Below are 26,364 nucleotides of genomic sequence, written 5' to 3'. Positions count from 1 at the left end.
ATCTATGTGATTAGATTCAAACCTTCTGGTATGGAGGCTACCAAAAAGCCTGAAACTCCCCCAGTTCAGTTGCCTTGAATAGGAATTATGCTGACTGAAAGCTGGATTTAAAATGAGAAACATTAAAACACTCAGCTACACCCACCTACGCAGAGACTTGAAGTGTCCACTCTGATGTAGATGCTCAAGGACAACTAGATTCTAATTTAGTAAGCTATTTGCCCATGAAAATCTGAGCTGTCTAGTAAGTTTATATTATTTAGTGCTGGAAAGATTTCAGAAAGCTGGACCTATTATTTGGACTTTATCCATTACCAAGGAAATAAAATCAGAGGTCTGAAACTCATTTATGTAAGGTATTTATAAGATCTTTTTGTTAGAACAGAAATAAGTTCAGTGGTGATGGTTTTAGAAATCAAAAAGTAAAGTGCACATGTTATCCTATTGGGTGTCTTTAGAAGGAAGGGCACTTATGTAAGGAAGAGAAAAGACAGATATATCTCTGGAGAGTACAATAGCACCAGAGGCTGTGGATGGAACTTTGAACTAATTGTGTCCTAGGGCTTGAAATATCACCAACATTTCTGAAAGCGAACTTTATAGATTTTGATTTGTATTTGACTACTCAGTACGAAATAGACTGAGATTTTTCTTAACTCTAAAAGCTATAAAAAAACACATATTTCCTATTGCTATTTGGTGCTAAGGACTATTGGTGAATTTATATAATATATATATATATATAAGTATATATATAAAATATATATGTATATATAAAATATATACTATATATAAATATATAAAATACATATATATAAAATACATATATGGCAATAATATATATACATACACACATATTTATATTTGTATAATTATGTTTATATAAATTTATATTCTGAGGGCCATATTCTAGACATATTTGGCTTTTCTTAACACAATTCAAAATGATCTAGATAATATTAACTCAAATGTTGATCTCTAAGTTATAGCAAATAACAGTGGTTAACACTTAAAGAGGTGTATTCTTCATACAGAGTGACCATTTGTGTGTTTTCTTTTTTTTTAATAAAATCTCTTTAATTCTGGGAAATATAGCATTTATCGGATACTATCACCCAGCTGGATTTAATCAGTTAAGGTTTAGATTAGCCAGAATTTCTAGTATGAGCAGTAATAAAAATATTCCTGAGTACAAAGATGATTTATTTTTTATGGTGAAATAAAAAATGCAAATGGGGAAAAATTTGCCTCACCTAATCAGAATGGTAAACTCAACCTAGGAGTCTCACAGACTACCAGGAAAAGTTTTAAGAAACTCAATAAGAAATATAGCTTAATTTCTTTTATTTCTCTTATTTATTTTCATGGTCTCTGAAGAGCAATATACTAATTGCAGATGATCGAAAAAATGAAACTAATAATCAAAGAGCTGATAAGGTGGGAAGCTGAGTGAGGATTCAGGGTATAAAGTCCACATATGGAGAATATTTAGAAAACGACCCTTCTGATAGTGCAGGACTGAACTTCAAATGTGAAACTGTATAGTACAAAATAAAATGTAAGATAAAAGAAACTCAGAATGAGAATAGTCCTTGGAATTCTGTCACAGATTACTCCTTATGTCCTACTGCCTGATTAAGACCAGTCAAAATTCTACATTGGAAGCAGGTTAGAACTTGTTTGTGAGAATCCACAAGCCCTGCACTTGGGTAAGAAAGTAGAATAGAAGAATACTTAGGAGTTTTTAAGAATACTTAAAAGTGATATTTATGTAGAAGAATACTTAAAAGAAAGAGAAATTCTGCACAATCTCACAATCTTGGAAATAATGAGGATTACCTCAACACTCACCTTCAAGCCCACTCATTCTTCAAGCCCATTTCAAATATTTAATTATGCAGCATAATAATTAACAATCTTCATGCCAAATACTTCCAAAGCAGTGAAGCATTTTTATGATTGTTTTTGAGTTGTTCTTAAAACTAAATCATCCTTATTATGGTCAGTTTTGGTAAGTATTTTTATTTTTTTATTTTTTATTTTTTGGTACCAGGAATTGGACCCTGGGGCACTTAACCACTAAGTCACTTCCCCAGTCCATTTTTCATTTATTATTTTGAGACAAGGTCTCAGTAAGTTGCTTAGGGTCTTGTTATGTTGCTGAGGCTGACTTTGAACTTGCAATCTTCCTGTCTCAGTCTCCCAAACTGCCAAGATTACAGGTGTGTGCCACTGGGCCCAGGGTAGTATTTTTATAGTGTTACATTTCACAGATAAGGAAACAAGCCTCAAGAAACATTTAGAAAACATGCTCCAGGTCACATTATTAGCAAATAGCAGAATCATCAGTGAACCCAACAGGTCTCATTCCAAAGACATTTCACTGCACTCACTCCAGGGTAACCTTTCCTGCTGGCCTCCAAACAATCTGAATTGCAGTAGTATTTTGTGCCTCTTCTACTTAGCCTATCTCATGGTTCTTTTATTTGTAATCACTTAACTACTTATTCCAACCCCTCACTTGTTTAGATGATAAATATATTTAGAACAAAAATTATCTTTGTTTTTTGCCCCCGTGTTGTTTTAATGACCATGCAGAGTTGGTACTCAATAGATTTTGGTTATAGAATAGAATAACTAGGGAGAAAGGCTGATTTGTCCAATCATTCACATCCCACCCTCTTCACTTCATTAAAATCCCAAACAAAATGGGTCCACTTAATCCTCTCTTCTATCCATAAAAGAGGTGATAGAGATCTGGATTCAGTAACAGAACCATGGCGTTGCTTCCAATCCCATCTTGTCTCCTCTCTCTGCTTACACAATGAAATCTAACTAAAGTGTTGACCTTTATTCAAGTTTCCTGATATTCCACATTCCATGATAACATCTAAGAGTTCTAACAAACACTGACCAAACTCAATTCTATTAAACTTTTTGTAAGTCAATGGCAGCTAAAGTTTACAAGTGGACATGTTCTTCTTTCTTTTAATTAGTATTGATTTTTACTTTATTTGCAAAACTTTTTGAACTACAGTGTGATAATTTGATACCTATATATAGTGGGTGATGGTCAAATGATGGTAACTAAAATTTCCATCTTCTTAAAATTTTTTAAAACTTTTTAGATTGACACATAATAATTGAAGTATTTTGATGAAATGTATCAGAAGGGGTTATGAAAACTTATAGAAGACCCAGAATGCATGAAAGTCCAACAGCCCAGGCTGTTCAGGTGAGGGGCCAGAATAGCCTTTCAAGTTCTCTTGACTTCCTCATACCTGTCCCTGTTCTCCTGAGAAGCCATCAGCGTTCCTGCTCTGAATCCTAACTAAATAATAACATGGAATAAAGTTAAAATGAGTTTCTTCATCTACTTCCTCCCTGTACAATGAATTTCATTCCCTTTGCCCTAAGTCATAATTAGGTGAAATGCTTCCTTGTCTTATATTTTATTTTAAGGGAAGATAAAATAGGCCTTCAGAAACCCTTTCCATATTCTGGAACTAACTGTACCTAACAGCAACATTGGTCAACTTCTGGGCCACCCAGTGATGGAGAAACTAACACTGGAAAAGAAAGATTTTACAGGCCATCTTCAACTAGCTGAAAAATATTAATAAGTTAAAGAAACTAAGCCTTTGAGTCATAAAACTAGAGAATGTTAGAACTCACAGGCACTTTAAATACCCCATTTTTCAACCTTTTATGGTTCAAATGAGGATGTCACAGTTCAACAAGGAGACATGTTTTGTTCAAATGTAGAGAGGGAAAGAAAGAACCACTGATACCTGCAATAATATGAACAAATCCCAAAACCATGTGAAAGAAGCCAGGCAGCAAAGAATACATTCCATATTATTCCATTAAATTCTAGAACAAACAAAGCTAAACTATGGTCGTAGAAATAGAAGAATTGCTGTCTGAAGGGGCAATGAGTTATTAGCCAAAATGGAGTCTAAGAGAATCTTGGGTGATCATGAATATTTCCTGTATCTTGATGGGGCTGGTGGTTATGTGGATATAGATAGGAGTATCAAAACTCATCAAGCAGCATACCTGAAATCTATGCATTTTCCTGTATTTAAGTTGCATTTCAATAGGTTTATTTCAAAGTAATTGAAAGTTGCTCAAAGTCACACAGGGTATGAGTAGCGGGCAGGACATAAGGACTCTAGCTTCTGCCTGTCAGGCCAGGCCCATTTGGCTCCACCACGCTTCTGGTTCTTTTCTTTCTTGATGCAAATGTATTTCTCCAAACAAATTAAAGACAGGGCTGGGTAAAAGACACCCTTTGATCCACAGGCCCTGCTCTAGGCTTATCTCTGTCGTAGTAGCAAATACCTTTTTTAATAATGCCTCAGATGGCCCTTGACTGGAAAGACTAAGTGACACTCCACAAGCCCTAGGTTCTGGGAGAAAAGCTGTTTTGCATAGCCAGAATCACAAAGGGGGACAAGCAAAGAATGAGCCTTGAGTTCTGGATTTTCCTTTTCATTCTGAACTTTTCCAAGCAGTTTATAATTTACCGTCTTTGGGAAAGGATAACTCTATTTTCAACAAATCCTTAGAAACTTTACCTCTCAAAACTTTACTAATTAAATGTATTTGTTTTATTTCTTCAGGAAAAAAATCATAAATAGCACAATGCCAAAGCCCTAAGCCCTTTGGTGATTGAAATTCTTGAAAATTTCATAAATTATATCTCTACTTTAACCTTTTGGAGAAGTACATGTATGATTCTCTACATTTGCTTGTTTCTAAGGAGAACTTCTTGGGTTTTTAATTAAGTATAGAAAATGCTTTATGGTTATCATATTTTGCAAAACTGTTTTATTTATTATTGTATACCCCTCAGATAACTCACTACTATCCTGAGTGTGATAACTGAATTCCAAAGTATTTAAAGCAAATATATTCCATGTCTGAAAATTAGTCCGAAACTCCATTCAAGCACTTCACAAATAAATGAAGTGAATTTACAGGGAAATTAATAAAATTAGACCTTTGCCATGAGAATTCATACCAGTTAGGGAAAACTACAGAAAAAGCAATGGATATCATTTCAGACTTCCTCTCAAAGGAAGAAGTGAATCTAGAGATTACTACTAATTTTTGGTTAGTTTGATTTATTCTCTGAGACACTTGTGCCTCATTTTCAACCAACTGAAGAATCAAAGAAAGTGATGACAACTTTTATATCCTTTGCTTCTAGGTAATATAATGTCCTGAGGCCTGGAGTGTTCCCTCAGCTCAAATTTAAGTACATTAAGGGGAAATTGTTCATTAATCTATGGCATATACTCATGTGCTTTTAAATTTCATTTTAATCATTGGTACTAATTGACACACTAGATCCCCTGGAAGCTCTGAAAAATCTACTAATAGGCAATTGCTTTATATGTCAGTGTGAGCATTTGCATTTCCAAATCTTTAATCTTATTAGATAGCTAATATTTCTCTTGCTATTTAACAATGGAGAAAAATCTGATTACCATTATTTTGTTTATGATATTTGCCAAAAAAAAAGAAAAGACCTTTGTCTGTGTTACTACTTCTAGCAAAGAACAATATGAAGATTATAGTTTCATTAGGTATGTTATAATAGTAATATTAATGATGGGAAGATAATCTGACTTGTGTTCTTGGCTCTGCCAACCAATTATTTTTAGAACTTCAGGTAAGTCATTAACTTCCCTGAGACTCAATTTTCAAAGCAATAAAATGGAGATGAGAACATCAGGTCAACTACAGGAATGCTATAACACATTTTAAACATTTTAATTTGCTGCTATATTCTAGACATACAAGTTCTGCCCCAGTTATCATCAGTGACATCATCACCATCATCACTGCCATCAACAGAAAAAGCTAACTAAGGAAAATGTGAAAATGTAAAATGCCTAGTAAAATGTGACTGAAGGGTTACTTGTAGAACAAAGCAGGTAGATTCCACAACATTGGCTTCCTAGGGCAGCCATTGTAAAGTATCACAAACTGAGTGGCTTAAAGTAAAACAACTGTGTTATCTTACAGAGAAGACAAATCAAGCCTTCTGGAGGTCAGAAATCTGAAATCAAGGTGTCAGCAGGGTCATGCTTCCTCCAAAGGCTCTAAGGAAGAATTCCTCCTTGACTTTTCCAGATTCCTGTAGCCCTTGGTGTTCTTGTCTGCTAGAAACGTAACCCTAATGTTGGATTCCATCTGCATACTTTCTCTGTTTGTCCAAACCTCACTTTTCTTTCTGTTATAAAGATTCCAGGCTTTGGATTTAGGGCTCATCAGGACGACTTTCTCTCTAGAGTCTTAGCTGACATTTACAAAACCTTGTTTATACACAAGGTCATTGGGGATTCTGGATGAACATGAATTGTGGAGAAACATCATTCAATCCACCATATACACCAAGTGCTAGCTTCCATATAGCATGATTAAGGCTCTCTGGGAACCTGCTTTGAGAAGAATTTCAGGGCAGAACTCAAGATCACTAGGGGGAGTGTCAGAGTCATGAACCAAGGCATAGAGAGTAGGTGTACCTTTCAATGGAATATTACTCAACCATAAAGAGGAATGAAATTATGGCATTTGCTGGTAAATGAATGGAACTGGAGACTAACAGCTAAGTGAAATGAGCCAGTCCCCAAAAACCAAAGATTGAGTGTTCTCCCTGATATGTAGACACTAACACAATTAAGGGCAACAGGAAAATACAAGTTCATAGGATTAAAGAAAGGGGAATGAAGGAAGGGAGGAGGCATGGGAATAGGAAAGACACTAGGATGAATTGAACATATCTTTCCTATACTCATATATGAATAAATGACTGGTGTAACTTCATGTGCACAGCCATAAGAATGGGAAGTTATACTTCATGTATGTATAATCTGTCAAAATATTCTGTCATATGTATCTAAAAAGAACATATATAAATGTATATTAGAAGAAAGAAAGTGGGTATACCTTCATCATGTTCTCATAATCACTCCTCATGAGAGAATGAGACTGAAGGAAAGATGTGCCAGGGTTCAAGAGCACTTGGTGCAAAGGTGAAATTGTACTAGGAATAAAATCTCCCAATTCGTAATTCAGCACTTTGACACTGAATAATTTACAAATCTTTAATCATACCAATACCTGTTTAGATATTTTTACCATACATATAAATGTAAAAATCCAGAAAAATACTGAAATCTAAATAGGTTAAGTAACTTTAGTTTACTTTCATTGCTAGCTATGTAATTCATATCAGTCTAACCCTCCAACTGAGAACAAAATAAAATGTGAACAAAATAAAATGTGGATGCTCTTAAATTTAAAGGAAAAATACTTGAAATATTTGAAAATGAATAAATAGTTTAATTGATGTTGATGTATACAATATCAAAAAGAATATACTTTAAAGAAGTGTTACTAGGAACAAAGAACATTCCATAATGACAAAGGTGAATTAAAGGGGGACAATTCAAGAAGAATAAATAAAAAGTCCTAAATTTGTAAGTATTTTGTGATATACCTTTAAATATAAAACAAACATTTTACAGAATTAAAAGGCTATATAGACAAATTCATATTTAGATTTGACTATCTCTTTCTTACAGGTAGAAAAAGACAACAAAAAATAAGGACATAGAAGATTTGAATTAGATTAAGAAACCTGACCTCATTAATTTAAAGGACAGCTTACATTATTACTGCAGAAGACCTATTCATTCAAGATGAACATGAACTATTATAAAAACTGACCATATACCTGTCCCACTGAGTACAGGTTCACAAATTCCAAAGGATTGAAGCCATTTAGAGTACATTCTCTGACCTCAGTGTAATATAGATACAAATTAATTGTTAAGAAATAAACTGAAAGATTCCAATATATTGGATGGATTTTAAGCAAAATACTAAACATCCATGAATATAAGAAAAAATCCTAATATACACTAGTAAATGTATTGAAATTAATAATAATGAAAGTCTTCATTCAAAATAGCTGGTGTACAAAATATAACTTGTAGGACACAGCTAATGCAAGGTGTTGAGGAATATTTACAGATTTAAATGCATATATTAGAAAAAAGAAGCACTGAAAATTAATAATCTATGCTTTCATATTAAGATGCTTAGGGGAAAAGCAAATTAAATCCAAAAGGTGTAGAAATAAGGAAAGATTTTATTAAATTGCAGAAAATCAGTTTATAGAGAAAAATCAACAAATTCCAAATTTCATTTTTCAAAAAGACTAATAAAGACTGATAAACCTCCAACAAAACTGGTCAAGAAAACACATAAACAATGTCAAGAATAAAAATACCCTACCAGGAAAGATGGAATTGGAGAACATCATGAACAACTTTATGCCAATACAGTTTAAAAATGTAGGCAACCCAGACAAATTCACTGAGAAACAATGTATTAAAACTAAAACTGATACAGGAAGAAATACAGAATATGAATTGTAGTCTATGAAAGAAATTAAACTTTTAATATGAATATTCTCAAAGTATATGACCAGATGACTTCATCAATGAATTCTTCCTAATATTTAAGAAACAGCACTAGTCTAGCACAAATATTCAGGGATTAAAAATAGAAGGAGAAACCCTCAACTTGCTTTATGAAACCAGCATAATTTTGATACTAAGGACATTACAAGAAAGAAACATCAGGCTGCAATCTGTCTCATAAACACATAAACACAAATCCTTTGCAAGCATTAGAAAATTTATTCTAGAAATATGTAAAACATTACTGCATCAAGACAAATGGTATTTTAATGCAAAGTTGGTTTGATATTTGAAAATCACTCAACATAATTCATTATAAAACTAAAAAAAACTACATGATCATGTCAATAAAGTAAAAGCATGTAATTCAGCATCCATTCATAATACAAATAATAGCAAATTGTGAATAAAGCATGAATTTCTTACTTTGATCTTGTTGAGGTTATCTGAAAAAATCCTGAGATCAAGAATAAGACAAAAATGTGTGTTACTATGACTTTACTATGATTTTTCTCAATATTGTCAAAGACCCTATTCATGGCAGTAAGATAAAAAAAAAATAAAATGTTGAAGAAATAAATTGTCATTATTTGCAAATAACTTGGCTTTTGGATAAAAATTATTTGCAGAAAAAATTAAAAGTACATTTACTAAAGGCATTGATATGGGATTGATAAGCTTTTTGTTATACTAGAAAATATTTTGGAAAAATAAAATTTTAAAGTGATTTCATTTATCCTGTCATCACAAAAAAGTCATTGGGAATAAATCTAAATAAAGTGATGCATGACCTGTGCAGAGAAATCTACAAACCAATACTGAAAGAATTAAAGAAGACATAAATCAAAGTTGGCATATAGCATAATTATGGATTAGAAGACTCAACAGTGTTAAGGGTTGTTTTTGAAATTGCAAATTGATTATAAAATTTTTATGGAAACATCAAGAGTCAAGAATCTTGAAGATAGTTTTGAATAAGAAAACAAAATTAGAAGATTTAGTACTACCAGACATCAAGACTTATAAATTTACAAGAAATAAGTAACGTGATATTAAGATAAAGAAAGTCAAATATGACACCAAGACAATACAGACTACTGGGGCAGACACACTCATCCACACGTGCAAGGTTTATTTCACTACGTGATATACTGAATCATAGGTATTTGTATAGGAAAAAAAAATCTGAAATTTTACCTCTCTGTCAAACTATGCCTAAAATTAACACCAGATGGATCAAAGTCCTAATTTGTTATAAGGGGGAAAAAAACACATAGCATTTGGATGTTAATCACTGATAATCTCAATGACATTGAGATAGGCAGAAAATTCTTAAATAGCACTTAGATAACTTTAACCATAAAATAACAGATTGACAGATTGGACTTCACTAAAAATTAGAACCTTCCACAACATTAAGAAAAAACAAGGTGTGGGTTTGTAGGTCAGTGGTAGAAGGTAACATGGTTGAGTCCCTGGGTTCCATCCCCAGTACCATGAAGAACAGGAAAACTCAATTTTTCATCAATAGTTTAAAGATGTAACAAGCACTTCACACACATGCGCGTGCATGGACACACACACACACACACACACACACTCTTATATACACATACTCTCTTATACACACTTACATGCATGCACATGATATCCAAATTAAGTACAAGTGCAAATGGGAAGACACATGAATGAGAGGACTGTTGGAATTACTTTCTTCACAGTTCCCTTGGTTCAGTCTTCAGCGGGAGAGCAGCTGTGTGTTTCTGAGTTGGAACTGAACAGTCTTTTCTGTAGGGGAGAAGGCAGCACAGGGGGAGATGTGTCCTTCTGAAACTGTGTATTATTGAATCACTTCAGGGAGGTGACATCCTCTTTTTCAAATCCCATCACAGTACTCTCCATGGGCACTTTCTGCCCTGTGCCTAGGTGTGTGGTAATGGAGTGACCCAAAAGAGGTCAAAGTCACCCCTTGCGGGGATCAGTCCTGCCTCTGCCATTGACTAGCAGGGTGATGTTCTGTAAGTTACTTAACCTCTCCGAGCCTTAGTTTTCCCATGTCAGATGTCGGGTCAATATATATTTCAAAGGTAGTTATGGGGACAAAATGAGATTACAAATGTGAAAATGCCCAGCACAGATTCAACCAAATGAAGTTTTAAATGTAGAGGCAGAGAGAGACAGAGAAAGAGAGAGAGAGAGAGAGAGAGAGAGAGAGAGAGAGAGAGAGAGAGAGAGAACTTCCTGCAGCTGGAAATACTATTTGCACTGGTTATTTGCATGACTCATGCCACTTTAAGGTCACTACTCTCCACCTTTTTGTACTCATTGAGAACAATGTATACATGTGTTCTGATTATAATTTACTCTTGCAAGTATCTGTGTCAACCTGTCTATCAGAATACATTAATTAGCATGTATGTGGTTCTCTTACACATTATTAATTACAGAGATGGTGAAAATGGATTATTGGAGGGAGAAGTATGGAATAATCAATACCAGTAATAAACACAGTGCTCTAGGTATTCCACAGCTACGGAAGACAAAACTTACCAAACCATGATAAATTAATCATTTTTTTTTAAGAATGACCTTGATAAAAGACCTGTGAGGTGGATCGGAGTAAGGCAAGCCATGAAATTGGCTTTGACTCACAAGACAGCACAATACTGAGGAGCAAAGAGAAAGTCAGAAACTAACTCTGGACTTAAACTCAGAGTTTAACTCTGGCTCACCTTGAGCCAGACCCACTGTGACCTACATTTTATAACTTCTTTACAAAACCGGGTCCTTGCCTGGAATTCTCCTTCTCATATTATTGCCTGGAAATTGTTATGCATTTGTTGAAATCACAAATTCATTTCATTAAAAATACTTGTGAATTCCCTAATATATATATATATGAAGTGCAGGGATAAAATGGTGCACAAACTCAGCCATGACCTCATCCTCATGTGCTCAGTCTCTGTATTAATGTTTCTGTAAAGCTTGCCTGAGCTGCTTTCTCTCCTGTCCTTGAAGTTCTGGATACACACGTGGTATTGAAGAACAATCTGTGTGTGTTTACTTGGCTGTTACTCCAGCCTGTGAGGGGGTTTCACAGAGGAAAGACTAGGTCTATCCATTCTTTCTTCCCCATGCACAACTCAAGATCTGACACATAGTGGGCACTCAAATAAATGTTTGTTGGTTGGAATCATGCATTATTCATGAGACTTTGACACAGTCAAATCTGTTAAATGATTCTATTTAAGAATATTAGAGAAAGGAAAACAATTACATGCAGGAAAATTACATCTTTTTGAAACAGTCTTTGTTTTTCTTATTTTATTAGCATTTTATTAACAGTCCTAGCAGCTGCTTTAAAAATGCCCATATGCTCATAATGTTAGTGGGTTTTAAAATAATGCATAGTATAAAAGTAGGTGAAATGATACATGGCTGCCTTTTCTAGTTTAACATCATGAGAATATTTGGAAAAAGAAATAAAATGAGTTTCCATTTAATTGGAAATAGCTATGAGTTAATATACCAGGGGATCTGTCTTTTCTAAAACAATCAACAATTTTCATCCAGAGAGGGAAAGTGATAGAAGACATTAATATAATTTGACTTCAGGACACTAAAGTTTGGCACATCCTACAAAGAAGGGTAACATGGCTTATTTAAATCACTTAGTATAGATCTGAAAGTTCCCTCAAAATTATAAAAGAGTGCTGAGTTAAATTTGAAAAAAAATGAAAAAAACAAAACTGCCATTCTTTGTGTCAACAACAACAAAAAAGAAGTCATTCTTCAAGTAGTGCAAGGCAGATTTTGGAGACTTAAGCAGCACAAATATCAAGGGAACTTTGGAGCTGAAGAGATGTAATTTCCATCTGTTTATTTTGAAGTAAATAACATGTTTAGCCTTTAGTCATCTTGCAAAAACTTCTATAGAAAAGAATGAGAAAGTGAAAGTATGAAAGTACCTACTTGGTCTGGTGTTTAGATCCTTTCAGGTGGGCATGATACTGTTCTATTGAGTTTAGGGAGACACTGCAGATGGTACATCTGTAATTGCGCCTCAGACCTGTGGACAACAGACAGACCTGGTTAGCTGCATCTGGATCAGCCAGCTGAATGAATTCTGGAACATCTGAAAGTTCAAGGCAAGAGGACTTCTGGTTCATACCACCCACTACACTTTGATCCCTCCTTCTGGAGCCCAGCCAGAAGATCCCTTAGAAGAAGAATGAGTCTGGATATGTTAGAAGCAGCCTACCCCATTTTTGGATGACTGAAATTATGGGGACTTGGTTCTTTGAATTGAAGCAAAGTGTTTCTGGACATCTTATAACTCAAAAAAGGATTCTGCCTTTTTCCCCTAAGGCATATAGATAGTTGGTTGTCATCTCTGCAGTAAAATCTGGAACATCAAAAAACAAACAACAAAAATATCCTCTGTCCCATTCCTTTTCTACCTTCCTTCCATTGGCAGAATATGAAATACAATTTTAGACATCATTCATTTAGGTTTCCCTTCCATCTTTGCAGATGGAAATACCCAGGAGAAGGATAAAACAGCAATCTTTTTCACATGAAGTATGCCTTTCCAACAGAGAGTTTAAAAGAGTTTAATTCATTAATAACAGTATCAACTATGGACCAGGCACTAGGGATTCTAAGATGAAGAAGATAACTTTTTGCTTTCAAGGAGTTGAGTAAAAATCATAACTATTTTGTAGTATTGACTTATCTTGAGACAAACTTGTGTTACAAGCAGCTTTTACCAAATAACTTTAAACATCTGCCCACAGCTCAGAGACCCACAATGGAACAATTTCCTTCCGTTTGTATGTCCCTTCAGAGTAGATAGAAAAGAAAAATCAGTTATGATCCAGAACTTTGGATTATATCCTAACTCAAAAATTCCTAATTGTGCAATCCATGGCGAGTAACATAACTTTTTCCCAGTCTCAATTTCCTCATCTACAAGTAGAAGAAGTCCATTCACATCACAATGCTGTTGTAAGAAATAATAAAATGTTTAGCAAATAAGAGCTATTATTATTGGTTTTGCCATAAAATTCTGGTTTTACTATTTTAAAACCCAAGACATTAAACAACTGCAACATTTCTTTCTAATTAATGCACTGTATTTTCTTTCTAAGAGTCAAAGCTATTCCCTATTTCCCTAAGAAGAAAATGACACATAACGGTTGAAAGATCTTTGCAACTTGTTACCTGGGTCACTTTATGTAACTTATTTGAATTCTATAGGCTTCTGTTTCCTTTTATTGCTGGACAGAGTGACATGTCAAAGTGTATGGTGTTGGGGAGCTTGGTATATAACATGTGATGTTAGTTAGCTATGATTATGATTTTGAAGAAATGTCAAAATGGAATCCCCTATATCTCAGGGTCCCATTTGAAGCCCTGTACTGAAGTCATAAGACAGATGATAAGTGTACCTACATACCAAAGTGAGAGAAGAGACCCCAGAGCAATAAGGACATTCAAGGAAAGTAGGCAAGAACCAGTGTCTCACCATGAACTGACCACTCACTGCCAGTCTACAAAAGAGATTGAAGAAAAAATCAGAAGTCTTTCTAAAGAAGGAATTATGTTTTACTGTGCATTCCACCTTCCCTTCTGCGTAGGAGAGCACAGCATATTTTTCCCCCACTTCAAGCCTACTGGAGATTTCTTAATAGATTTACCTAATGAGTTTGAGAATTACCTTCTTGCACTTGGGAAGATATGAGCTGGACTCTGCTGCCACCTGTAAGACCCAAAGCACTAGCAACTCTGACTCATTATCAATCTGATGATTAAATACAAGTGGTGGCAGGATTGGATGTGACCTGTATTATCAAAGTTTGTTAGATCAAATTAAAGTTTTCCACAGACAATATTGGACTATGCATAAGAGAAGTTGATTTAGTGATGTCTTAGATACTACCAAAGGGGGTAGCCTGACACTGAGGCCAAAGGACCTCTGCAGAAAGTGTTCATCTGGGTATCTAGGTACTTAATGTGGCCCCAGATGAGATATTTAGCTGATATTAAGTAATGGTGAGTCGCTGACAACGTACAAGAGAAAAATCAGTTTTCAGTCCCTGCCATTCAAACAACAACTAGGCTAGCTGTGTATAGTATCTATAAGGCTAGCTTTCATTTGTCATGTCTTTCTAATTCTTCACCCTGTATCTCTCAGCACTGGAGGAACCAGGGGTAACCTGCTGAGAGAAAGAAAGTAAAGTGAAGTTCTAGAAGACCTCCAGGCAGGAAAAAAAAAGAGAGAGAAAACCTAGCACATTCTCCTTCCAACAGCAAGCAGACAGCCCCAAGTACAGAGCTGGGAGAGGGGGATACCTGACCTTTAAAATTTTTGGAGATATTTAAAAAATATCGCTCTATCCTGAATATATTAATGAATATCGATGCAGAGCAAAGGACTCTTTACGACATTAAAGTGAAAATTTATGACATGCCCTAATTTTTATATAAGGGGTAAGAAAGAATGAACCCTGCAAACACAATTCGAATGGTCTGTGAAGGACAAGAATAAAGGTCTTTTCTGCACCACAGGACCACATCCAACAGGTCCTGCTTACTGAAAGTTTCAGTCATCAGCCTAGCTTTTATGTCTACAATTGAATAAAGAGCAGAGCTTTCTGGGGTCCTTCATACTGTTATGTTCTGATGCACATTTCAGGGAAATCTATCATGTAAGCTGGGTTGATTATCATGAGGACTATTCACTTCAGTCACATGCTGACTTATCTAATTGCTCCATTAAGAGCCAATTTAAAGGTGTAGGAGATGTAACTCAGTGGTAGAGTGGTTGTCTAATATTTACAAGGTCCTAGGTTTGATCCCCAGCACATAAAAAAGAGTCAATTTAATTATAGAAGAAAAAAGATAAAGCAATGAAACCAGAAATATCCAGGATCTTCTCTGGAAAGCCTAAGGGACATAAAACTTTTCCAGGCATGGATTGCAAGCTCAGAGATGAAATAGACAATTGTCAAATCTTTACTTGCTGGAGAAATGACTCTCAGTTGAGTGTGAATACATTCTCCAGTGATGATGCTAACCTTCAAATTCCCAGGCACAACTTGTGGACATTCTTTTTCTGTAAGTTTTGGAAAGACCCTGGAAATATATGTGATCCCCATCCCTACCATTCTCTCACACCTTAAAAAGAACTCCTCTATACACTTGTACTCCCTTGGAAACTTGAATCCGTCACAACAATACTGGGTCTTCAAAAAACAAAAACAAAAACAAAACAGAAAAAGGAAAATGTATTTTATAAAGAAGATCTCTGAGCCAGGCACAGTGGTTCATGCCTATAGTCCCAGTGTTTTGGAAGGCTGAGGCAGGAGAACTGCAAATTTGAGGCCAACCTCAGCAACTTAGAAAGGCCCTAAGCAACTAAGTGAGACCCTCTCTCAAAATTAAAAATGAAAAGGGCTGGGTACAATGTAGCTCAGTGGTAAAGTGTCCCTGGGTTCTATCTTCAGTACCAAAAGATAAAAATTAAAAAATAAATAAAAGAGCACTACTTACATTGCCTTTCCATTTCATATGTGTGCATGATTCAGAAAGATTATCGCAGTCCCCAAACCCACAGGCTGTAAGTTATCACAACCAGTGTGGAAGTTGTCTGAATGCTTATCCGGCACTGATCCATTCTGTTCTTTTATGCATAAAATGAAAATATGAAAACCAGCTTCAGGCATTACTCCCTCCAGAGTTCACCATCAATCTTGTCATAATAAACGGTAACTATTATTTATATGAATTCTCTTCAGACTACAGACTAATCAAAGGTCTCTTCATAACAAATGGAGGTTCAGTTTGGCAATAGGCATAAATATTTATGTTTAAAAATGGACATTTTTAAGAACACCAACAAATCTAAAAAATATTCTAATCTGTTGCTTTCCATAACAGTTCTCATGCTCTGCAGCCATACAGAGGCGTGGGCAGGAAATATTTGGTACTTTATTGCAATGCAAACTACAGGGATCATAAACTGGAAAGGCAGTGCATATAAACAAGAACAAAGGTAAAGAAGGGGCAGAGGAAACCTCCCACACAGAAGACAGAGTGTCCTTGGTGGGAACTTAGCACTTTATTAATGTTCAATTGAAATTGTAATTACTTTGGAATTACATGACTCCTTTTTCTTTTGAGAACTAGAGAATCTTACTATTAAACCCAAAATGCTAACTTTCTTATTCAATTCATTTTCACAATACCATATTAAAAATATCCTAAAGCCTTTGTAAGTCTAAAGGTTATTTCAGCTGTTTTGACTAATGAGTTGAAAATATTGTCCCTGCCTTCAAGGAGCTGACGGAGAGTACAGCTAGAGAGAGAGTAGACATGTATACAAGTAAAATGTACAGATAGACCATCAAAAAAACAAGAGGGGGGATGGCATGAGACATAATGGGAACAAGAGGAGGGGATTGCTTCTAACTCAGAGGATCTGCAAAAGCTTTTTGAAGATGCATCACACTTGTATTTATATTTCCTAGCGCAGTGTTTATAAAACAGATGGTCCTGGAGAGTTTAGCAGAATGTGACTACCGATGTGTCTTTTCAAGTCTAGCAAAGCTAGATGTCCCCATGGCTTCAACTGCATCCACTCTGCATCAGAGAAACATCACTGAGCCTGTATTAAGTGCCAGGTATTTTGCTGATTGCCAATAATACAGGAAAGAATAAGACAGACAGAAAACATTTGCTTATGGAGTTAGTCAGGGAGAAAAACCAGACACAAGTAAACAGATAAAAAAAACACAATTAAAGATTGTGAAAGTATTGTTGCACAGGAAATAAAGAGGATGATGAGAGGGGATGTAAGTGAAAAGAGGAGTGATTTTTTGTTTGTTTGGTTTGGTTAAAGAGTTCTCTGAGAAGTAAAAAATGAAACCAGAGGGCGATGAATGGCCTTTGAGGTGAAGAACTGGGTCCAACAGCAAGCAAGAGGTCCAGAAGTGGAATGGGCTTGAATCTGTCAAGGGATAAAAGGTGGTGGGAGAAAAATTAAAAGAAAACAATTAATAATATAGTTTGCCAACAAAATTGTACTACAGAATGGTACATAGAGTTTTTTAGGTTGAAAATAACAGGTATAACTCAGATCTGCAGGGAAAAAAAATGAAGAACATCAGAAATTATTAATATGTGGGTATCTCTCTTTTAAAATTCTTCTCAATTTATTTGAAGACTGAAAACTACTTAAAGTAAAAATCCTAACACTGTACTGTATATTATGGTGTTTATGATGTATGTACATGTAAAATATACAAAAACAAAAGCACAAAAATGATTTGGAATAGAACAATACTACAGAGAGATCATTATGTTTTACATCAAGAGGGTCCGATTTCCATACTAAATAGTGAAAATTTAAGGATAACGATCATTCAGTGTGATCCCTTAAAACAGCCACTAAACAAACACAAAGAGAAAAAGCAGCTAGAGAAAATAAAATAGAATAATAAGAAATATTAACACAAAAGAAGTAGGAGAGGAGAAATTTAAAAAATAGCCAACAGATGGTACAAATAGAAAACAAACAACAAAATGATAAAGCTTAATTCATCCAGGTTAATAATTAAATTACATACAAATTAATTAAACTCTCAAAATGCTGAAATTTTCAGACTAGATGAAAAGCAAGTCCCAAATATACACTGAATCCAAAAGAGTAGTTAAGTTTCTCTAATATTAGACAAAAGAGACTTCATGAGAAGATATTCTATCAGAGATGGAGAGAATGTTTTATAATGATAGAGGTGAATTTCATGTGGAGGGCATAACTCTAAGTATAGTTTAGCTAATAACAAAGATTAATAGTAGATAAGGCCCAAACTGACAGAACTAAAGGAAGAAATAATAATAGGAGATGTTAACCTGCCTATCAGTGATAGCTAGAAAGATGAGGGGAAAATCAGTAAAGTTTAAAGAAATCAGAAAAAAAGTATCAGACATCTTGATATTTATAAAATTAATATTTGTAAATCACTTCATTCAATAAGTGGAAAACATGATCTTTTCAAGTGTTTATAGGAAGTAAATGCAGATTAAGCATATGCTGACCCGTTAAAGTCTTAGTGAATTTCAAATAACTACATTTTGTAGAGGGAGTTCTTTGACTATAATTCAATTTAGTTAGAAATAAAGAAGATTTTATGAAAGACCTTAAACACCTATAAAAATCCATGATCATTTTACTCCAAAGGGAAATGAGGAAATATTTTGAACTGAATGATAAGGAAAATACTGTACATGAGAATGTTGAGGTTAGGGCAGATTTTAGAAAGAAGTTTATAGTTTTACATTAGAAACAAAGAAAAGCTTAAAATCGACAAAGTTTCAACCTTGTGAAATGAGAGAAGCCAATTAAACACAATCCAAGGAAGAGGAATGAAATAACAAAGAATCAATGAAATAGAAAAGAAACCACAGAAAAAATTAAAACTAAATCTTCTTCTTAGGAAAGATTAATATATGTATTATCCCTCAGTAAGTCTAGCGGAGGTTTAAAAAGAAAACACGGATTACCAAAATAAAAGATTGAATATCAACAGAGATTCTACAGACATTTTAAAAGAGTAGTGAAAAAATATGATGAATAATTTTATATTAAATAAATCTCACAATGTGTTTGGCAAATGTCTTTTAAAATACAACTTACAAGAACACAAGATGGAATGGAAAATCAGGATAGTCATTTATTAACAAAAGTCAATTTGTTGTCAAAACTTTTCCACAAAGAATGTTCTAAACCCAGAGGGTTTCGCTAGAGAATTCTATCAAATATTAAGGGATTACATAATACCAATTTTATAAAAACTAGTGGAAAATAGAGGAGGAAGAAAGTGTCAGTAGATGCAGAAAATAGCAGTTGACAAGTTTCTGCATCCATTCATGATTAAAATTTTCAGCAAACTAGAAGAGAACATTATTTGATAAAGAGCATTGATGAAAAACTTACAGCTAATACTATATCAAGTAGCAACATGATAGATATTTTCCAATGATGAGGAGGAAGGCTAAAATGTCACTGTTGTTTATTTGTTTGCTGGGGATCAAAACCGGAGCTTTGGGCATGCATTTGCTCTACCATTGCACTATATACGCAGCCCAAGAATGTCACTCTTATCATCTCTATTCAACATTACTCTGGAGATTCTTGGCAGTGCAATCACAAAAGAAAAGGAAATAAAAGGCAGGCAGATTGGAAATTAAGAAGTAAAATTGTCTTTAATCATAGAAGATACTGTTGAGTAGAATAAGTGAATTCATTCAGGTCACACACAAGGCCAATAGAAAAATAGAGTGAATTGTATTTTTTAAATAACTGCCACCAATTAGAAAATGGTTTTCTAATTCCATTTTGATAGTATCAAAAATCATTTTAAAACCTGAGGAATATTTAATAAAATATTTACAAGACTAAAAACTACAGACACCTTTTAAAGAAATTAATAGGAACCAAAATAGATACAGAGATATATACACCATATTCATGAACCAAAAAAATCAATACAGTAAAGACATCAATTTTCCTATGGACTTATCAAAACTATGTTAAAATTCCATCAGGTTTTTTGTAAAAATAGACATGTAAATTCTAAAATGTATGTAGAAATAAAAAAGACCTAAAATTTCCAAAATAATTTGAAAAAGAAAAATAGTTTGAGACTCACACTTGAAGATTTCAAGATTGGCAATAAAACTAATGTAATCCTGACAGTCCTTCATGATTACAGGATGGACATATTACATCCAAGAAAAGGATAGAGTCCAAACTACACGCGCACACCCAGGGTCAATTCATCCTCAACGAAGTTGCCAGGGCAATCCAACAGGGGAAGGCAAGATACCTTCAACATTAGAACAACTAGAAAAATATCTGAAACAACAACAAAAAATTAATACAAACCTGTATCTCCCAACACATAATTAATTAAAACTAAGATTGTTTATACACCTAAATATCAAAAACAAATGACAACTTATAGAAAAATATAAAAGAATAGCTTCATGAACTTGGGATAGGCATATATTTCCCAGGAAACAAAAATACATTGAACATAAAAAACAAAAAATTGAATTTAAAAAAAAAAGACTACTTCTGCTTCTGCTTATAAAAGACATCATTAAGAAAATAGAGAGATCAGCTACAATCTGGGAAAAAGTACTTTGCAATACATGAGTCTAATATAGGACTTGTGTCCAGAATATAGAATTAACTCCTATAGATCAATAATCAAAAGACAAATAACCCAATTTTTTAAAGGGCAAAATACTTGATCAGATATGCCATAAAGAAAGATATAAAAATGATCAATAAACTCATAAAAAAGTATTCAACATCATTTATCACCAGGGAGATGCAAATTAAAAGAACAATTAAAAACTATCTGACACTCACCACAAATGCCAACATTAAATAAAATAGTGAAACAACTGGAATTTCATGCATTCCCAATGAGATTGCAAAATGGTACAACTGCTTTGGAAAACCATTTGATAGTTTCTTAAGAAGTTTAACACAAACCTAACCCTATAGAAATTCTTCTAAACATTTACATAGAAAAACAAAAACTTTATATTTGTGCACAGAAGTATATAAAACTTGTACAGAATGTTTATGTCACCTTTGTTTATAATTACCAAAAACTCAAATGTCCATCAACACAAGAATTAATAGACAAATTATTATGTGTTTGTACAATAGAATAATACCTAGAATTTTAAAAGACACACTGACTAATGCAACAATATAAACAAATCTCAAACAGGTGAGGAGGAAAAGCAGTGAGACACACAAAAGCAAATATTTTATGATCTCATTTACATGAAATTGAAGGTAGTAAAGTTATTCTGTAGTAACAATTCAGAAGAGTGTTGCCTTTAAGGACATTGCCCTTTTGAGGGAATTGACAGGAAGGGGACAAAAGGGAAATTTTTTCAAAATAATGAATATGTTCTATATTTTGGTTAAGGATGGTAATTACAAGTCATTTTTATTTAACCAAGATTAGATGGCTGCAGTTTTATACAGAAACCTAAGCAAACTAGAAACTTTGTTTAAGCTGTTTTCTGCTCTCATTCACTCCCTCCAGTTTCTATTGTTTTTCCTTACCAAAATGCAAACTTTATATTCATACTGATGCTTTGATAACCTTGCAACCTTCAAAGAATTATTTACATATGTACTGTATTATCATGCTGTCTAAGACTGGAACTATTTTGAAGGATGATTAATAATATAAAAGTAAAAACAATAAAGAATTTAGGTTTGAATTATTTCTTTCTTCCCCTTTCTTAAATATTCATTAATCAAACTGGCCTGTACATGCATTTGCCATCCTACAGCATAAAAAGCAATAGCTTAGTTATTTTATGCATGCTACATATAAGCTCTGTTGAGCTTCATTTATTCATTTACCCATTTATTGGCTTAGTCTGTGCAACCTCCTAGGAGAAGATACTATTGTTGTCCTGATTTAACAGATGAGGATATTGAGGGACAGACGTAGGCTGAAAATAACAGAGCTAGTGGGAAACAGAGCTGTTTTGGACCCATGCCCTATGGATCAGGGAAATTCATATCCCAACCACCATGCAGATTGCCTCCTGTGACAGGTGACTAGGAATAGAATCATCAAAGTATGGAAGGCTTGTTGGGGATCGTCAGCGAGTATTCTCACACCTGCCTACTTATAAGTGAGAATCAAGTGGGAGTTGTCAAAAACACAAACTACATTTCACCCCAGATGATTGTGAATCAGTAAATCTAGACTAGAACTTAGAAATCTATATTGTTGAAAGCTTCAAGTTTGGGGGAAACTATTGGTCTAGTACAAAATCCCATGGGGGTGTATGACTTTGCTACCTCATGGACAAGCAGAATTGATTTTGTATCTGCTCTGACATCAATAGTGGCATGAAGTTCCTTGCATTGGGAAGCTATTTCTTAAAAACAGCTGAATTCTACCCACCCAGCCTGACTTGTGCTTTTACGCAGGTCCCCAGCACAAGTTTATTCTCATTTTGTCAAATACATTAAATTCTTGAAGGCAGTTATCACATCCTCTAAGGTTAAGCAGATTGAAAGACCACTGCATAGTGTTCATTATGTATGTTTGCACATTCCCTACATTGTCTCCATCTCTACCTTTTGGCACATTTCTGATTTGATGATTACTTTCTTAAACTGCAACCCTCAAACTGAAGGTTAAATCCCTACCGCATTCTCATCAGCATAGAGAAAAGTCACTGGCCTTGTGGCTATCAACACATTCAAAGCTATGGGAATCCATGTGTTTATGTGTGCCAATCCTGATGCACTGCTATCTAAAATCATATTAAACCTGCTAACTGGCAATTCTCCTAAGTATTTTCCATTGATGCTTTTGCTAAGACAAATCTTCATTTCTTCTACCCTTATATTTGATTACTTAGATGTGATTTTTCTGTCCTTACCAAGTTCCCTCTTAGTGAATTCTGCCTATTCCTCCAGGAATTGCGTATAAAATTCAACTCTTGTGGCTGTCATAATTGGTTGGTAGTGGCTGCCTAGAGTGTTCCCAAGAGATTTTGAGTCCTCATTCTGATGATAGGGATAAGTTGCCATCATCTATTAGTGGAGTCTGGGGGTGGTAGGGTTGGGTGACAGTGGCATGCTTTTCATGTCTGCGCCATATTAGCTTCAACATGTCAACAGAAAGGTCAGGACAAGGAATACGCAGGTAAACCAGAGTAATTAACATACAGGTGGTATTTCCAGCCAAAAGGATAGTTAGCTCATCTGTGGAGATTGCATAGGAAAAAAGGAGAGAGTGCAAGAGAGTGAAGGAGCAGGAACTACAGGCTGATGTCAGATCACTGTTGATCAGTGGTTTCATGGTGATGCCCAAGGCAGGAGTCGGGACTCCAAGCATCTCCAGCTCCTGCTGCATCTCCACCTTCAGTGGTGCTGACTCCTGGGTCAGATGTGGATGGAGGAACCTGGTGCAGGAGTTCAACCAACCCAGTTGGTCACCTATTACTGAGGCTACAAGCACTAAGACATTCACTGCCTCCCATTTGTCCAGCTTCGCCTCACTGAGTGTGTGTCTTTGCTCTCCTGTACCTCACATCCATTCTGCCATCCTGACAGCTGGTCCAAGGCCACATCTAGAAGAAACAACCCACTGCCTCACCAGTTCCATGATGGCCTAAGATCTATCCCTGAGAATAAATTTCTTGTTCTGTGTCAACCACGGCGGCCATTCTTCTCAGAGGACACTCACTGACAAGAATCTGGAGTATCGACGAAGACAAAAGAAGAAAGCTCTTCTAAAAGGACAGATTGTTATTATCACATGTAATCCTCAAAGACACCTTATGAACATTATTAGCTTTCTTCACAGATGAGAAAGCTATAGTTCTAAGACATTAAAGTCATAGAAATAGTTAAGTGGAAAAACACAGATCTGAACCAACTTATTTTTCATTTCAAAGCTAGTGACCTCAATAACTAGGGCCTTTAAAAGAAAAATGAGAGTAAAGGGAAGTAAAAGGATTCTGGTTTTGAAAAATAAAAAAAAAATTATTTTAAAGTTACAAAATAAAATAGAGCATAGCTTCAGTGGTTGAGATGGGAGTTAGGGGTCTGGAACACCTGTCAGTTTCCCATCAAATTCCAAGCACAAACGTAAGGTGCCTCAAGTAAGGGACCCCTGTGTGGAGTGGAGCTAGGGAACCACAGCAACCGTGTGACCCCTCTTAAGGACAGCATATGAGGAATGCTGACACATCCAATCTTAGACTTGGCAGTGGAAATAGCTCTTCCACGTGGGTTTAATCTAGGAAACCTCACTAAGATCAGTGTTTGCCATAGTCCAAGTTAAGAAGCCTGTATTAGTCTATTACTCCACACCATATTCATTCCAATGTACAGGATGTTTAAATGCTTAACCTTCTGAATTCAACTCACTGCCTGCAGGCATAGACGGCAGGGTACCAAACAGTCAATTAAACAAAGAACACACATTTTCTAAAACAATTCTTTCTCTATTTTAATAGTATATATGCAAAGCTTTGAAAATAGAATCAGGAGGAAAATGGCTTTCATCTCGGAAAGCTGTTTCCAAACAAACAAAACCTAAAGATAGGGAATAAATTCATTCTCAGTAATTAAAAGACGATTTTAGCCATGTTGGAAGCCTGACCCAAGAAAGGGCTGGAAAATTATCACCCTACTGTGAAAATTCAAAAAGGATAGAGTAGTTTTTCCTAAATATTTAAAGAGCTACTATGTTGGAAGAAGATTTAGTTGTATTCTATATGGCAAAGAGTAGATGATACATTTTTATACATTAAGCAAATTGGGCTGAATACAACCTTGATTTTAGTCTTCAAGATGATCCTAATTAAAATGATTGTTGCTTATAAACTACAAAAAAAAAACCCAAGGAATTGAACCATTTTGTCTTTGTTTTTTGTAATCAAAATTGAATGGTTAGAAAACAAAAATAGACTTTTCTCTGAAGCAATCTATCCTTTAGGATTGTTCTCAAAAGATTTTTAACCATATATTAAATAACAACAAATGTGGGAAATACCCTCTTGATCTGAGTTTTGATGTGATGTAAATGGAAATTTATAGAACATGAAATGTGCTTTTTCCTTTGCGTCCCATGGCAATGCCATAGATCTCAATGTACATAGCAAGCAATCACATTGCAAGGCAACCTCTTATGTGTAGCAGTCCTATAAAATTTATTTTCTCTAGAACACAGTTCTTGATTACAGATTGCTTTATGCATGAAGTGGACAGGACTCCTAACATGAAATTGTGGATTAAGGCATCAAGTTAAACACTGGGCTAGAATAAGGCTCAAATAGTTGATTGCTACTCTCTGGGGTTGGTAAAGAGTAAAGTGGTGTGTGGGACAGAATGAATAAGTCTATGTGCATGCCTCTTCTCTCCTCTCTGCACTCTACAGTGTGACTCTTCCAGGTTCTCATTTCTTCTGGGAGGGGGCGGGATTCTTGGCACCTATGATTTTCTTTAATAAGCATCAATAGGAGCAATAGGTCCACAGCTGTCAAAAAATTATGTTTTCCTTTTAGCTGCATCTTTTGAGGACACAGTGATTGTCGGCTCTGCTGTAGTCCTAGAGCATCTTCACCACCTCTGGATTTGGAGCTATATGTGCTCTGGGACTGTGGGGCAACTTGCAAGAAATCTAGTCCAACAAGGACAAAGTTGAAACATGAGCAACAAAATAAGTCTTAATTATGACTATGTGCTTGTAATCACTCAGGTCTAATAAATCAGATTGTGCTATTTCCCTCTGTTACTCACAGCCAAGCTGGCTGTAAGTACACAAACATAATCTCCACTGTCCTTACAGCTCTTTCACTAATCTTTTTCCCCTGCTTGCAGACATATGTCTGATAGCCAGGTCTTTATCTCACTTTCACCAGTCAGCCAGTCAGCCAATTCCAGGTTAAGTCCTGAATGTATACTGCTTCCTGTAGAATTGGCCTATTGAGAGGGCCATTTGAAATTTAAAGATATAAAAGAAGAAAACACCTTTAAAGGTGGAATTTTAGGTTTGACCAGTTGTGTTAGAGAGAGCTTGGCGAGAGCCCTCAGATCATCCCAACCAGATCACTGCCTGCTCTGCCTTTCCCCTCAGCCCGGCTGGCACTGATATCAGGACACCTGATGGCCCTGTATTCCTTTCATAAGTGACTTTTCTCTTGGACACTTGACAGGAGACCTCACAATTTAATACAATTATCCCAGGGCCCTAACCTCTCTATAGAAACACCTGATCTCACTTGATCTTCAATG

General features: G+C 35.1%; 1 protein-coding gene across 1 annotated transcript in view; it reads right to left on the bottom strand.

Annotated features, from left to right (window-relative positions):
- Positions 1-26,364, bottom strand: part of Zmat4 (zinc finger matrin-type 4) — a 359,370-nt gene that overhangs the window by 29,153 nt on the left and 303,853 nt on the right. Inside the window, exon 6 of the mRNA XM_047551305.1 lies at positions 12,474-12,570. Within this exon, the coding sequence (XP_047407261.1) occupies positions 12,474-12,570 (97 nt within the window). The remainder of the gene's footprint in view (positions 1-12,473; positions 12,571-26,364) is intronic.

The sequence above is a fragment of the Sciurus carolinensis genome, chromosome 4 (genome assembly GCF_902686445.1).
Source record: "Sciurus carolinensis chromosome 4, mSciCar1.2, whole genome shotgun sequence".
NCBI lineage: Eukaryota > Metazoa > Chordata > Mammalia > Rodentia > Sciuridae > Sciurus > Sciurus carolinensis.
Note: the sequence above shows the minus strand (reverse complement) of the source record. Positions and strands in the feature narration are given on the sequence as shown.